Raw genomic sequence first — 12,458 nt, 5'->3', positions numbered from 1 at the left:
CTGCCATCGGTGGTGGTGGAGACGAACTCGTTGGGGTCTTTTAAGAGACTTCTGGTTAAGTACATGGGATTTAATGGGTTTGAGGGTTATACTTATGCCTAGTGGGTATGGATATGATCAGCGCAACTTGTGGGCTGAAGGACCTGTTTGTGTTGTAGTTTTCCTATGTTCAAATGACATTCTGCATGGGTAAATGTGAGTAGCACATGTTGGTGGGAAGATTAGCGAGATCATTCTTTGCTTGGAAGGTGCAAGTCTAGGTGGGGAAAGAAAGCAAAGATATCTCAGTGTACAAATACATGAATCACTCAAAGTTGTGCCATGGGTTAGTTTGTCTGCTGTGTGATGATTCCTAAGTGCTTAACAGTAGTATAGAAATGCAAAGGAGGTTTACAAGAATGGTTCAGGGATGAGAAAATTCAGTTATAAGGGTAGATTGGAAAGTTTGGGACTGTTCTGTTTGGAGAGAAGAATGCTAAGAAGAGATTTGATTGAGATGTTCAAAATCATGAGGAGGCTGGACAGAGTCGATGGGGAGAAACTGTTCCTGTTTGTAACAGGATCAATAACAAGAGGGCGAGACTTAAAATGATTTTCAAAAGAAGCTAATGTGATGTGAGGAAAAACTTTTTCACATAGCGACGGGTTCAGGCCTGGAATGCACTGCCTGGTAGTACGGTGGAGGCAGGTTCAGTCGAAGCATTCAAGAGGGCATTAGATGATTACATAGAAACCAGAAGCAGGAATAGGCATTCGGCCCTTGAAGCCTGCTCTACCATTCATTATGGGCATGGCTGATCATCAAATTCAATATGCAGATCCCCCCATAACCTTGATCTCTTCAGCCTGCAGAGCTATACCTAATTTCCTGAAATCATACAACATTTTGCCCTCAACTACTTTCTGTGGTAGTGAATTCCGCACATTCACCACCCTCTGGGTGAGAAAATTTCTCCTCACCTCAGTTCTAAAAAGTTTATCCTCAAACTGTGACCCCCTAGTCCTGGACTGCCCCACTATTGGGAACATTCTTTCTGAGTCTAACTCTGTTAGAATTTTATAAGCGTCTATGAGATCCCCTCTCACTCTTCTAACTCCAGTGACTATAATCATAACTGACTTAGTCTGTCCTCAAATGAAAGACCTGCCATCCCAGGAATCAACCTTTGCTTGACTCCTTCTATTGCAAGGACATCCTTCCTCAGATAAGGACACCAAAACTGCACACAATACTCCAGGTGTGGCCTCACCAACGCCCTATAGAATTGAAGTAAAATATCCCTATCCCCATACTCAAATCCTCTCACCATGAAGGCCAATAAACCATTTGCCTTCTTTACTGCCTGCTATACCTGCGCGCTTACTTCCAGCGACTGATGCACAAGGAAACCAAGGTTTCACTGAGGATCCACCTGGAATACTTGAATGAAACAATGTGCAGGATACAGGGGACTGGGACTAAGTCACAGTGCTCATCCAGAGAGCCGGTGCAGACACGACGGGCTGAAAGGTCTTCTCCTGTGCCATAAGACTTCTGTGATTGGAGGGGATGGTGAGAACTTCAGCCATGAGGTACAATGTATATTTTGTAAGGAAGTCATTTTGTTCAAACTTCAAAGTTAACATCTGGTGCAGAGGATTTATGAAAGCCCCTGTTCCCTGCACCCACCCAGCACAGTGGCACAGTGATTAGCACTGCTGCCTCACTGTGCCAGGGACCCGGGTTCAATTCTGGCCTTGGGTCACTGTCTGTGCAGAGAGTGCACTTTCTCCCCATTCTGTGTAGATTTCCTCCGGGTGCTCCGGTTTCCTCCCACAGAGTTATGTTGATTGGCCATGCTAAATTGATCCTAGTTTCAGGGGGATTAGCAGCATTAAAATGTGGAGTGACAGGAATAGGGCCTGTATGGGATTGTGGTCAGTGAAGACTCAATGGGCTGAATGGCCTCCTTCTGCTCTGCAGGGATTCTATGATTCTACAAATAGACGGCAGAATTTGGTATGTTATGCAGTCAGTGTGTGTTTGTTGTATGATTTTGAGCCTGTTCTTCATCATCTGTATCTGGGCTCCATGCTGTTGTCCATTCCTTTCCTACTAAGGTCTGGCCCTGCAAGTCAGATTTGTGCATTGCGCTCCATTGCAATGTGATCTGCGCTCGTGGAGGCAAGCTTGTCAGAGAAGCAAAAGATATGCTTGCAGCCACCCGGTGCTGAGGCCGGGGGGGGGGGGGGGGGGGGGGGGGGCGGTGGGATACCTCGGTGCTGGGCTTGTGGAATACATTGGGAACCCAGAAGAAACAGGGTCCTGAAGTGATGGAAAATGTCATTTTGAGGAATGAGAAATTCCTGGCCAACAATTGTGAGGTCATCATTCGACCCCTTGTGGAACATTTTCCTATTTTGTTGCTCCTTCTGTGCCAAGTCTTAATCTGCTGTAAATAATTTAGCATAAATGTAATATAAACCTTGCTTTTTAATCCCCATTTAAGGCTATTTTGTTTATTAAAACCATGAATTTAACGTCTATGCAAGCATTTTGATTTCATTCCATATTGTACACACAGCTCAATGTTTTACCATGTGGAAGCACTTAAAAATTAACTTCAGTTTCTCAAACTTTTCCCCAAAGAATTACATAAATCCTCTCTCTTTTTAGTTAACCCTTTCTTTACTTCTCAGTCCTGTTAAAAGGATTCCACAAACCAAGATGCCTAAAGTAAATATCAGATAACTTGTACTTGTTGGATTTAACTCTCGCATCTCTCTTTCCTGTCCCACCATCACCGGATGCGTTCTTGCCATCAAGTGAGAGAGGCAATCCATTCCTAGCCAGAACCAACCTTCTGTCTGATCAGTGGCTGGGGCTGTGTGGAAGCAATTGGAATTCATTCACGATTGCTATCTCTCCATTTGGGAAAAGCAGCTTTCTCTGGTGCATTGGAAACTAAACAGTTTGCCAGTTGAAAAGTATAAAGACTTATAAAATTCTAACAGATCAAGACAGGGTAGTTGCAGGGAGGATGTTCCCAATGGTGGGGGGAGCCCAGAACCAGCAGTCACAGTCTGAGGATTTAGGATAGAGATGAGGAGGCATTTCTACACCCAAAGAGTGATGAGCCTGTGGAATTCATTACCACAGGAAACAGTTGATGCCAAAACATTAAATGTATTCAAGGGGCAGCTAGATATAGCACTGGGGGCAAATGGGATCTAAGGTTATGGGAAGAAAGCAGATCAGGCTATTAAGTTGGACGATCTGCCATGCCCATAATGAATGGCAGAGCAGGCTTGAAGGACCAGGAATGGCCTCCTCCTGCACCTACCTTCTATATTTCTATGTTTCTATGATTTGATTTTGATTTATTATTGTCACATATATTAATTAACATGCAGTGAAAAGTATTTTTTCTTGCGTGCTATACAGACAAAGCATACCATACATAGAGAAGGAAAGGAGAGGGTGCAGATTGTAGTGTTGTAGTCATAGCTAAGGTGTAGAGAAAGGTTAACTTAATGCAAGGTAAGTCCATTCAAAAGTCTGATGGCAGTAGGAAAGAAGCTGTTCTTGAGTTGGTTGGTGTGTGACTTCAGACTTTTGTATCTTTTTCCCAATGGAAGAAGGTGGAAGAAAGTATGTCTGGGGTGCGTGGGGTCTTTAGTTATGCTGGCTGCTTTTCCAAGGCAGCGGGAAGTGTAGACAGAGTCAATGGATGGGAAGCTGGTTTGTGTGACGGACTGGGCAACTTTTCCGAGATTTAGCACATCACAAGCGTTTCACTGCCCTGGGCACATAATGTAGATCTGAAAGAAGACAATTTTATCATTCAGCCTTGCAAGTTAGTTTCTGGTATAAAGGACACCTGGTGTAGGTGTCCTTAACTGAGGAAAGGCGTTCTTGCTGTAGAGGGAGTACAGCAAAGGTCTACCAGGCTGATTCCTGGGATGGCAGGTCTGTCATATGTGGAGAGACTAAGTGGAGCAGGATTATATTCACTGGACTTTAAGAGAGTGAGAGGGAATCTCATAGAAACTTATAAAATTCTAACAGTGTAGATTCAGAAAGAATGCTCCCGATGGTGGGGGAGTCCAGAACTAAGGGACATAGTTTGAAGATAAGGGTAAACATTTTAGAACCAAGGTGAGGAGAAATTTCTTCACCAGAGGGTGGCGCATGTGTGGAATTTACTACCACAGAAAGTGGTTGAGGCCAAAACATTGTCTGATCTCAAGAATAAATTAGATGTAACTCTTGGGGCTAAAGGGATCAAGGGATATGAGGGAAAGGGGGGAATCAGGATATTTAATTAGTTGAGCAAATGAATGGTGGGATAGGTTCAAAGGGCTGAATGGCCTACTCCTGCCTCTCGTTTCTATGATTCTTTTGCTGTTGGTGCCTGGTGTAGAGGATTATTTTATGTTATTGTCCAGTGTAGAGGATTCTTTCACTATTAGGGCTCTATTTTACCATTTTGATTGTAACTGCTGGGCTTCAAACTGGGAGTGTTTCAGATCCGAATTTTAGACCCGTTCTGAGGTGCCCCCATGTGCACTCCGTCTGCAAAAATATCAGCGAGTCCAAATCAAGCTGCAGAGGCCTGTGGGCGGGACTTAACGTGTCCAAAAGCCTGCAGCTCCAATCCGCACCTCCAACTGCATATGCGCAGAAAAGAAATGATAGAAAAACGCTCCCCTGCTACATCCCTCCTGGGCCGGATAATGCCCCCACAGACGGTGCCCCACCCCCACAACCTTACTGACTGCCTTATTCCCCCCCTCACCCAGACCGATCATAGGCCCCTCTCCCCTTCCCTCCCACCGATGTCAGGCAGAGTGGCAACTGACCCCCACCCCCTTCTCCCCCCACCCCCTTCTCCCCCACTGATCACACAGTGGCAGTGGATCCCTTCCCCCCCATCGATCTTGAGCAGAATGGCAGCGAACCCACCTTCCCCTCCTCAGCCATTGATCTCTCCAGTTGGGTGAACACGATGGTAAAGGGGGACATGTTGGTAAAGTTGGGCATGCAGCCCATTAAGTCCATTTAAATGCATGCAAAGACCATTTTCGGGCCTTGATAAAAGGGGAAACCAGTGTGGAGGTGGGCACGGATCGCGGTACTCGCCTCACACCCAACTTTACCAAGTTTTCGTGCTCGAAAACAGACGCAACGCGATGGTAGAACTGGGCCATCAGTGTCGGGTGTAGCGGATTCTTTCACTGTTAAGACTTATTTTCTTCCAGGTACTTTTCCACGTTAATAACGGGGCTGGAAGAATCACTGCCAGATATGAACCCAAGGACTCAAACCAGCTGTGCAATGGGCAGTGGCACAAACTTCAAGCCAACAAGAGCAAGCATCGGATTGCACTGACTGTGGATGGCGTTACAGTGGAGGCTGATAATCCCTATATCCAGTCTACCTCTGCAGACACGAACGATCCAATTTACGTGGGAGGCTACCCCAGTATGTATTATTGTAGTTTGACTTCTGATATGTCAAGAGCTTTGAGCTAAACATTTGCACATTACCCACTGTGTGTAGTCTAGTTCAGCGTCTTAGAATACTTTGTCGGCACACATTGTAGCAGTCAACACTTAGATAAGGAGCATCACCATCAGGGAAATAGTGAGACTCCAAATTGAAAACAGAGACAGATCGCAAACGTATCAAGAAATGAGAGCTAATTTATCTTTTGGCATGCATACATCAAAATAGACTAAACTAAGGGTGGGTTTTCATAGAATCCCAACAGTGCAGAAGGTGGCCATTCAGCCCATCAAGTCTGCACCGACTACAATCCCACCCAGGTCCTAATTGTCATAACCCCTGAGCATTGCTGTGATAGTGGAGTTGGACACATTAGGAAATTTCAAGCGGTTATTGGATAGGCACATACAAAGTACAACACAGCACGGGAAACAGGCCCTTCGGCCCAACGAGCCTGCGCCGCCATTTCAACATTGTGAGTCCCCTGTCCGCCCATGACCCTTGTCCATGCTAATGGCACCCCACATTGGAAACCAGATTGAGGGGAGACTAATTTAGGGACAATTTGCCATACCAATCAGCCTAAGAGCACATCTTTGGGGTGTGGGAGGAAACCGGAGCACCCGGAGAAAACCCACGTAACCACAGGGAGAATGCGCAAACTCCCACAGACACTGGCCCAAATCCATGTGTCTGCACAGCAAACAGTGATAGTCACTGAGCTGTCATGCTGCCCAGCATCTGGTCCAGTTTAAGCGTACACTAACGATGTGAAGTACTAGGCTACTCTCGAAACATCCAAGAGTAGCCCTCGCACCACCCACCACGTGTATGCCCCTTGTTGGACAACAAGGCGGACCGAAGCACCTGTGGATTAAAAGAGAAAAACATGGAGCACACCAGAATGATAGGGAGTGGGATAGCTTGATCTTGGGTTTGGACATAGCTCGGCACAACATCAAGGGCTGAAGGGCCTGTACTGTGCTGTACTGTTCTATGTTCTATAATCCCTCTGACACTAGGGGCAATCTGTCATGGCCAATCAACCTAACATGCACATCTTTGGAGCGTGGGAGGAAACTGGAGCACCCAAAGAAAACCCAGACAGACATGGAGAGAAAGTGCAGACTCCGCACAGACAGTGATCCGAGGCCACAATCGAACTCCGGGTCCCTGGCACTGTGATACAGCAGTGCTAACCACTGTGCCACCGTGCCAAGCTGGAATTTTCACTCTGGAAGATTCTGCCGTTGGCCAATGGCGAGCAGGTCCACCACAGGAAAGCCCGCAGGGAGGCTGAAAGATTCTGGACCAAGCCTAACTCAAGTGTATTTAACTTGGTGAGCCCATGAGTTGGCTACACTACATATATAGATGCAATGCAGCAGAAAAAATGGTCGGGGGGCTAGCAAAGTCTGCAGGTGGGATTTTACGCCCTTGCCAGTTTGGGCGGGACGGGAAAATTTGGCCACTCTCTAAATTCTGAAGTCCTGCTCGCACTGATGCCTGCTGGTGGTGGGGCTGAGAAACAGACATTTGTTCATTACTTCCCCCTGTGTTAAAGCAAAGTCCCTTCAATGCAGCCCAATAAATGTGGGCTGTTACATGTACTTTGCTGGGACCCCAGAAATCTATTACTCTCGTAAACCACATGAGCCCCCAGAGAAAATGTTACTTAATTGACATTTCTGGCTCTCTGATCTTAGCTGTCAATTTCAGTGTTTATTTACACAAGGTTAAGAGGTTTCAAGGATGTTTCACTTCTGTTACTGATATTTTAAAGGGTCTGGAAAACAATGAATTAATGATTTTTTAAAAAACTTTTTTTGTCCCTTCTATTGTCACTGTTGGGTTAGTTGGTTCTGTACGGTGTATGGTGGGCCAATGGAGCATGAGGGAGCATGGGGGTGGAGGGGCATAGCTTGGCAAAGGAGGCTTTGACTGGGAAGGGGGTTGAATAGAGGGCCATAACTTGAGGTATGAGAGTGTGGGTAGAACAACATAGATTGGCTTGGGGGCATAGAGAATGTAGCGAATGAAGACTGGAAGTCCTTTCTGTTTTTATTTTGACGGGGTTGACAGCACTGAAAACGACTACCCTTTCTCTCTCTTGGCACCCACTTTTGACCGGGTTCACTCTCACATACACAAACGCACACACACACCACATACATGCAAGCACACATGCATGTGCACACACACACATATGCACCAATATCAATGATCTCATGCCCTCCCACTGCTGCATCATTCATGATGTGTATCCTTACTCAATGTTTATGTGTACCTATTCTACCAGGCAGTGCTGATTAGTAGCAAGTTGGGCCGAAGTGCCTTTTTCCATGCTGCATACCTCTAAGCAGGGCTCCTGGCTGATTATCATCTTCATAGGTCAGAGATCCTAAGACCATTTGAAGTACTTGTCCTGCTACTTTATCAGGAACTGTACTTATTCCCGGTCTTCTCATTCCCTTGCTGAGTTCTCTGCTGAAGGCAGGTCCTCAGCGATTAAACACCATCCACAGCAAAGTGCAGTGAATTTTACAGTGAAAAGGAGCAGACCCCCAATCTACCTGAGCTAGCATAGGGATTGGATCCCATGTAGTTGACACTAAGCTGACCCACATACCAACCCATTCATCAACTGAGCTAACCAACCAGTATTTAGAGTCAGTGGGCGGGATTTTATGGCCTCGCTCGAGACATGTCCGCCCGGACATTTCCGTTATCCGCCCCTTGCTCGCTCTGATTCCATTGCAGGTTGGGTGGTAGAATTCCGGCAATAGGGCAGAATTTTCCAGCTGCGTTTGCCCCAGGGCCAGAAAATCCCGCGCGAGGTCAATAGGCCTCTGCATGGTTCATGTCCTGCCCGCTACGATTCCTATGCAGGTGGGATGGGAAAATTCCACTCATAGAGTCTTACAGCACAGAAACAGGCCCTTCGGCCCAACCGGTCCATGCCGACCATGGTGCCTTCCCAGCTAGTCCCAATGGCCCGCGTTTGGCCCATATCCCTCTAATCCTTTCCCATCCCATGTACTTATCCAAGTGCTTTTTAAATGTTGCTATATATCTTTCTGAGCTACCTTATTCAATGCACAGTACCTACGGTCAAGCTGTATAGAAAAATTCAAAATTGTAATAAACTTTAAATATTAATTGCAGCACTTAACCTGATTCCCAGTCATAATTCGCTGCACATGGAAACTAGAAGCAAGAGGAGGCCATTCGGCCCTTTGAGCCTGCTCTGCCATTCATTTTGATTATGGCTGTTCATCAAATTCAATACTCTGATCCCATCTCCCCCTGCCCTGTTAATGGCGTCATCACGCCAGTCTCAAACATCCGTTGACCTAGGTGGCGCAGTGGCTAACACTGCTGCCTCACAGCTCCAGGGACCTGGGTTCGATTCCTGGCTTGGGCCACCGTCTGTGTGGAGTTTGCACATTCTCTCCATGTCTGTGTTCCTCCCACAGTCCATAGATGTGCGAATTAGGTGCATTGACTGTGCTAAACTGCACCTCAGTGTCCCACAATTTGTAAATTAGTGGGATAAATGTGTGGGGCTGAGGGGATAGGGCCTGGATGGGATTGTTGTCGGTACAGACTCAATGGGCCAAATGGCTTCCTTCTGCGCTGTAGGGTTTCTGTGGTTACAGAAGATGAGCGGGCACCAAAATTATATACATAGTTAATGTGTGCGTCTTTATCTGTTCACACAGCTAACGTGAAGCAGAATTGTCTGACCATTCAGAAGCCCTTCCAGGGCTGCATGAGGAACCTCAGGCTGGCGAAGAACCAACAGATTGAGGCCTTCGACTTCAGCAGAGCCTTTGACCTCCGAGGGGTCTTCCCTCATTCTTGCCCTGCTATCGAGCACTAGCCGCTAGGATTGGCCCTCCCAAGCTCGGAGAATCTTATCAAAGCTTTTGGGGCCGTACCTATTTCCTCAACATATTAACCGCCCTCCTTCACTCAGGATACGCACGCATTGTAAACCAACAAAATAAAGCTCTGAGAGATGCTTCAGTAAAAGTTTGCGTACTGTACAACAAGTACCTCCTTAAAAAATAATTAATGGCATCAGGATGAAAATTTTAGTTTTTTTTCAACCCACGTTTACAATTGATTTTCTTTTTGACAGTATTTACTGAAATGTTAATCATTATGAATATTTATCATTTTTGCAATTAAAATGCAAACATGATTTGACGAGACACCGTGCAGTTCTTGTGTTGTTTTGTATTTGCCCAGTTTATAGAAACTTTAAGGATGTTCTACTCAAAGCAAGGTTGCTAACACAAGCTAGCTGGAATCAATGGGTATCGGGGGGGCAAACTCTCCACTGGTTGGAATCATACCTGCTACATAGTGGTTGTGGAGGGCCAGTCATCTCAGCTCCAGAACATCTCTTCAGGAGTCCCTCAGGGGAGTACCCTAGGCCCAACCATCTTCAGTTGCTTCATCAATGACTTTCTTTCCATAATAAGGTAAGAAGTGGAGATGTTTGCCCCATATTTAGCACCATTCGCGACTTCTCAGATACTGAAGCAGTCCATGTTCAAATGGAACAAGATCTGGACAATATCCAGGCTTGGGTGGACAAGTGACAAGCAACATCCATGCCACACAAATGTCGGGCAATAACCAACACCAGTAAGAGACAGACTAACCACTGTCCCTTGACATTCAATGGTGTAACCATCACTGTCAACATCTTTGGGGTTACCATTGACCAGAAATTCAACTGGACTGACCACATTAACTTAGTGGCTATAAGGGCAGGTCAGAGGCTGGGGATACTGCAGGAAGTAACTTACTGCCTGAGTCCCTACAGCCTATCCACTACCTATAAGGCATAAGTCAGGAGTGTGATGGAATACTGCCCATTTGTTTAGAAGGCTGCAGCTGCAACACCATTAAACAAGTTCAACACCATTCAGGACAAAGCAGCCCCAATGATTGGCACCATAGTGATAAACGTCCAGTCCCTCCACCACTGATGCTCAGTAGCAGCAGTGTGTACTATCTGCAAAATGCACCGCAGAAATTCACCAAAGATCCTTAGACAGCACCTATCAAACCCACAACCATCTAGAAGGACAAGGGCAGCAGATACATGGGGACACCACCACCTGCAAGTTCCCCTCCAAGCCACTTACCATCCTGACTTGGAAATACATCGCCTTTGCAGTTGCTGGGTCAAAATGCTGGAATTCCCTCCCTAACGGCATTGTGGACTGCAACAGTTCCAAAAGGCAGCTCACCACCACCTTCTCAAGGGCAACGTGGGATGGGCAATAAATGCCAGCCAGCCAGCAATGCCCATCTCCTGTGAATGGATAACAAAAGTCTTGTTTTTTAAAACTGCACACTTATTTTCTTGTCAGGACTGTCTGGAGAAAAAGAACTTAAGAATTAAGTCCCATTCAGTGCTAGTTCATGCAGTTTATTGAATTCACTCACAAAGACTTGTGTTTATGTCATCCTTTACCACTTACGTCAGGCGGTAAAGGGACAGTGGCATAACACACTAGAACAGTAATGTGGAATTTTGTATGGGTTCAAATCCCACCACAGCAGCAAAAATCTGGGATTGAAAGCTAGTCTCATTAACACAAACTATAAAACATCATCAATACTCATAAAAGGCCACTTCCTACAGAGGAAGCCATCTTCACCTGGTCTGGCCTACATGTAACTCATAGCACTCTGAATGACTCCTAACTGTTCCCAAAGGTTGGACAACAGATATTGGCCTTGCCAGCGAGGCCCACATCCCATGAATATTTAAACAAAAAGAACATCTTAGTGCTCAATCAGATCCTAATTATTGGAATCTCTTGTAGCATTATTATTGTCCAGTGGTTTGAAGCAAGAAAACAGAGCAAATTAGCAGGTAATTGAGGGTTGCTGAACACAATTTTTTGGCAGTTGCAAAAAAAGGGTGGGAACCATTTTTATGTTGATGAACAGAGGTGGCAGAGGAGCATTCTGGGAGAAGTCAGCTCGGTCACCTTGACGAGTCACTGAAGAACCCCTCCAGAAATGCCCTATGAAACGTTCAGTGGATTGGGCAGTGATTCTCCAGTGATGCCCACACCCCATGAAAGAATTTTTTAAAAACTGTCCAATTCTCTCGTGACGACCTTGATTGACCCTGCTTTCACCAGAGGACAGAAGCTTACCATAATGTATCAAAGTGTGAGGTTCTGACTGAAAAACGACATGTATCTCTACAGATGCACTGAGTTTTCACACCAGATTTTCTGGCACTTTTAGTGCAATAAAAATCTGGAGCAGGGCTTACGCCCCCCCCCCCAATCTACACTGGAATTAAAACGCTTCACACCTCCCCCCCCCCTCAGCCCACAGATACAGAGTACTACCCAACAAGCATTGGAGGCACCCAACCACCACCCCTGCGCCCCCCCCCCCCCCCCCCCAAGCCCTCCCCAGCCCCGGGAGGGGGGGGGGGGGGGGTGGCGGTGACATCAGGGGCACTGTTCAGCTCTAACCCCAACCCCACAAATATTGCAGGCATTCTCACCAGCCGCCACCCCCCCAAAAACAATCGCACTTCTTTCACAAGAAAGTTTCCACCACCAGCACCCCCCCCACCCCCCCAACCCAAATCACAGACATTCACCCTGCAACCAGCCCTCAAACAAGACACATAACCGGAAGCCCCCCCCCCCCCCCTCTCCAGTGCGAGTCCACAAAGGGCCCAATCCTGGCACTGCCGGGGCATGCCCCTCCATTCCTGGGTGGGGTGGGGGGGGGTAGGGGCTATACTTATCTGGAAATGGGAATCAATTGTGGGGCCTCGCGACAGGATCCCTACAACTGATTCCAATTTTTGTAAAGTAGTTGCAAACCTTGTCGCCATGTTGGTGAGGTCTGAATATTCAATGAGGGGGAATCATGTGGTGGGGAGGCCCATTAAAAATAAGATATAGGAAAATGAAGT

General features: G+C 46.5%; 1 protein-coding gene across 1 annotated transcript in view; it reads left to right on the top strand.

Annotated features, from left to right (window-relative positions):
• Nucleotides 1-9,705, top strand: part of lama1 (laminin, alpha 1) — a 314,737-nt gene extending 305,032 nt beyond the window's left edge. The window contains exons 62-63 of the mRNA XM_080194636.1: nucleotides 5,242-5,464; nucleotides 9,211-9,705. Coding sequence (XP_080050762.1) covers nucleotides 5,242-5,464; nucleotides 9,211-9,371 — 384 coding nt within the window. The 3' untranslated portion in view covers nucleotides 9,372-9,705. The remainder of the gene's footprint in view (nucleotides 1-5,241; nucleotides 5,465-9,210) is intronic.
• Nucleotides 9,706-12,458: the final 2,753 nt, after the last annotated feature.

The sequence above is a fragment of the Carcharhinus amblyrhynchos genome, chromosome 8, assembly GCF_965287045.1.
Source record: "Carcharhinus amblyrhynchos chromosome 8, sCarAmb.v2.hapA, whole genome shotgun sequence".
Lineage (NCBI taxonomy): Eukaryota > Metazoa > Chordata > Chondrichthyes > Carcharhiniformes > Carcharhinidae > Carcharhinus > Carcharhinus amblyrhynchos.
The sequence above is the reverse complement of the archived record's forward strand: the minus strand, read 5'-3'. Positions and strand labels throughout refer to the sequence as shown.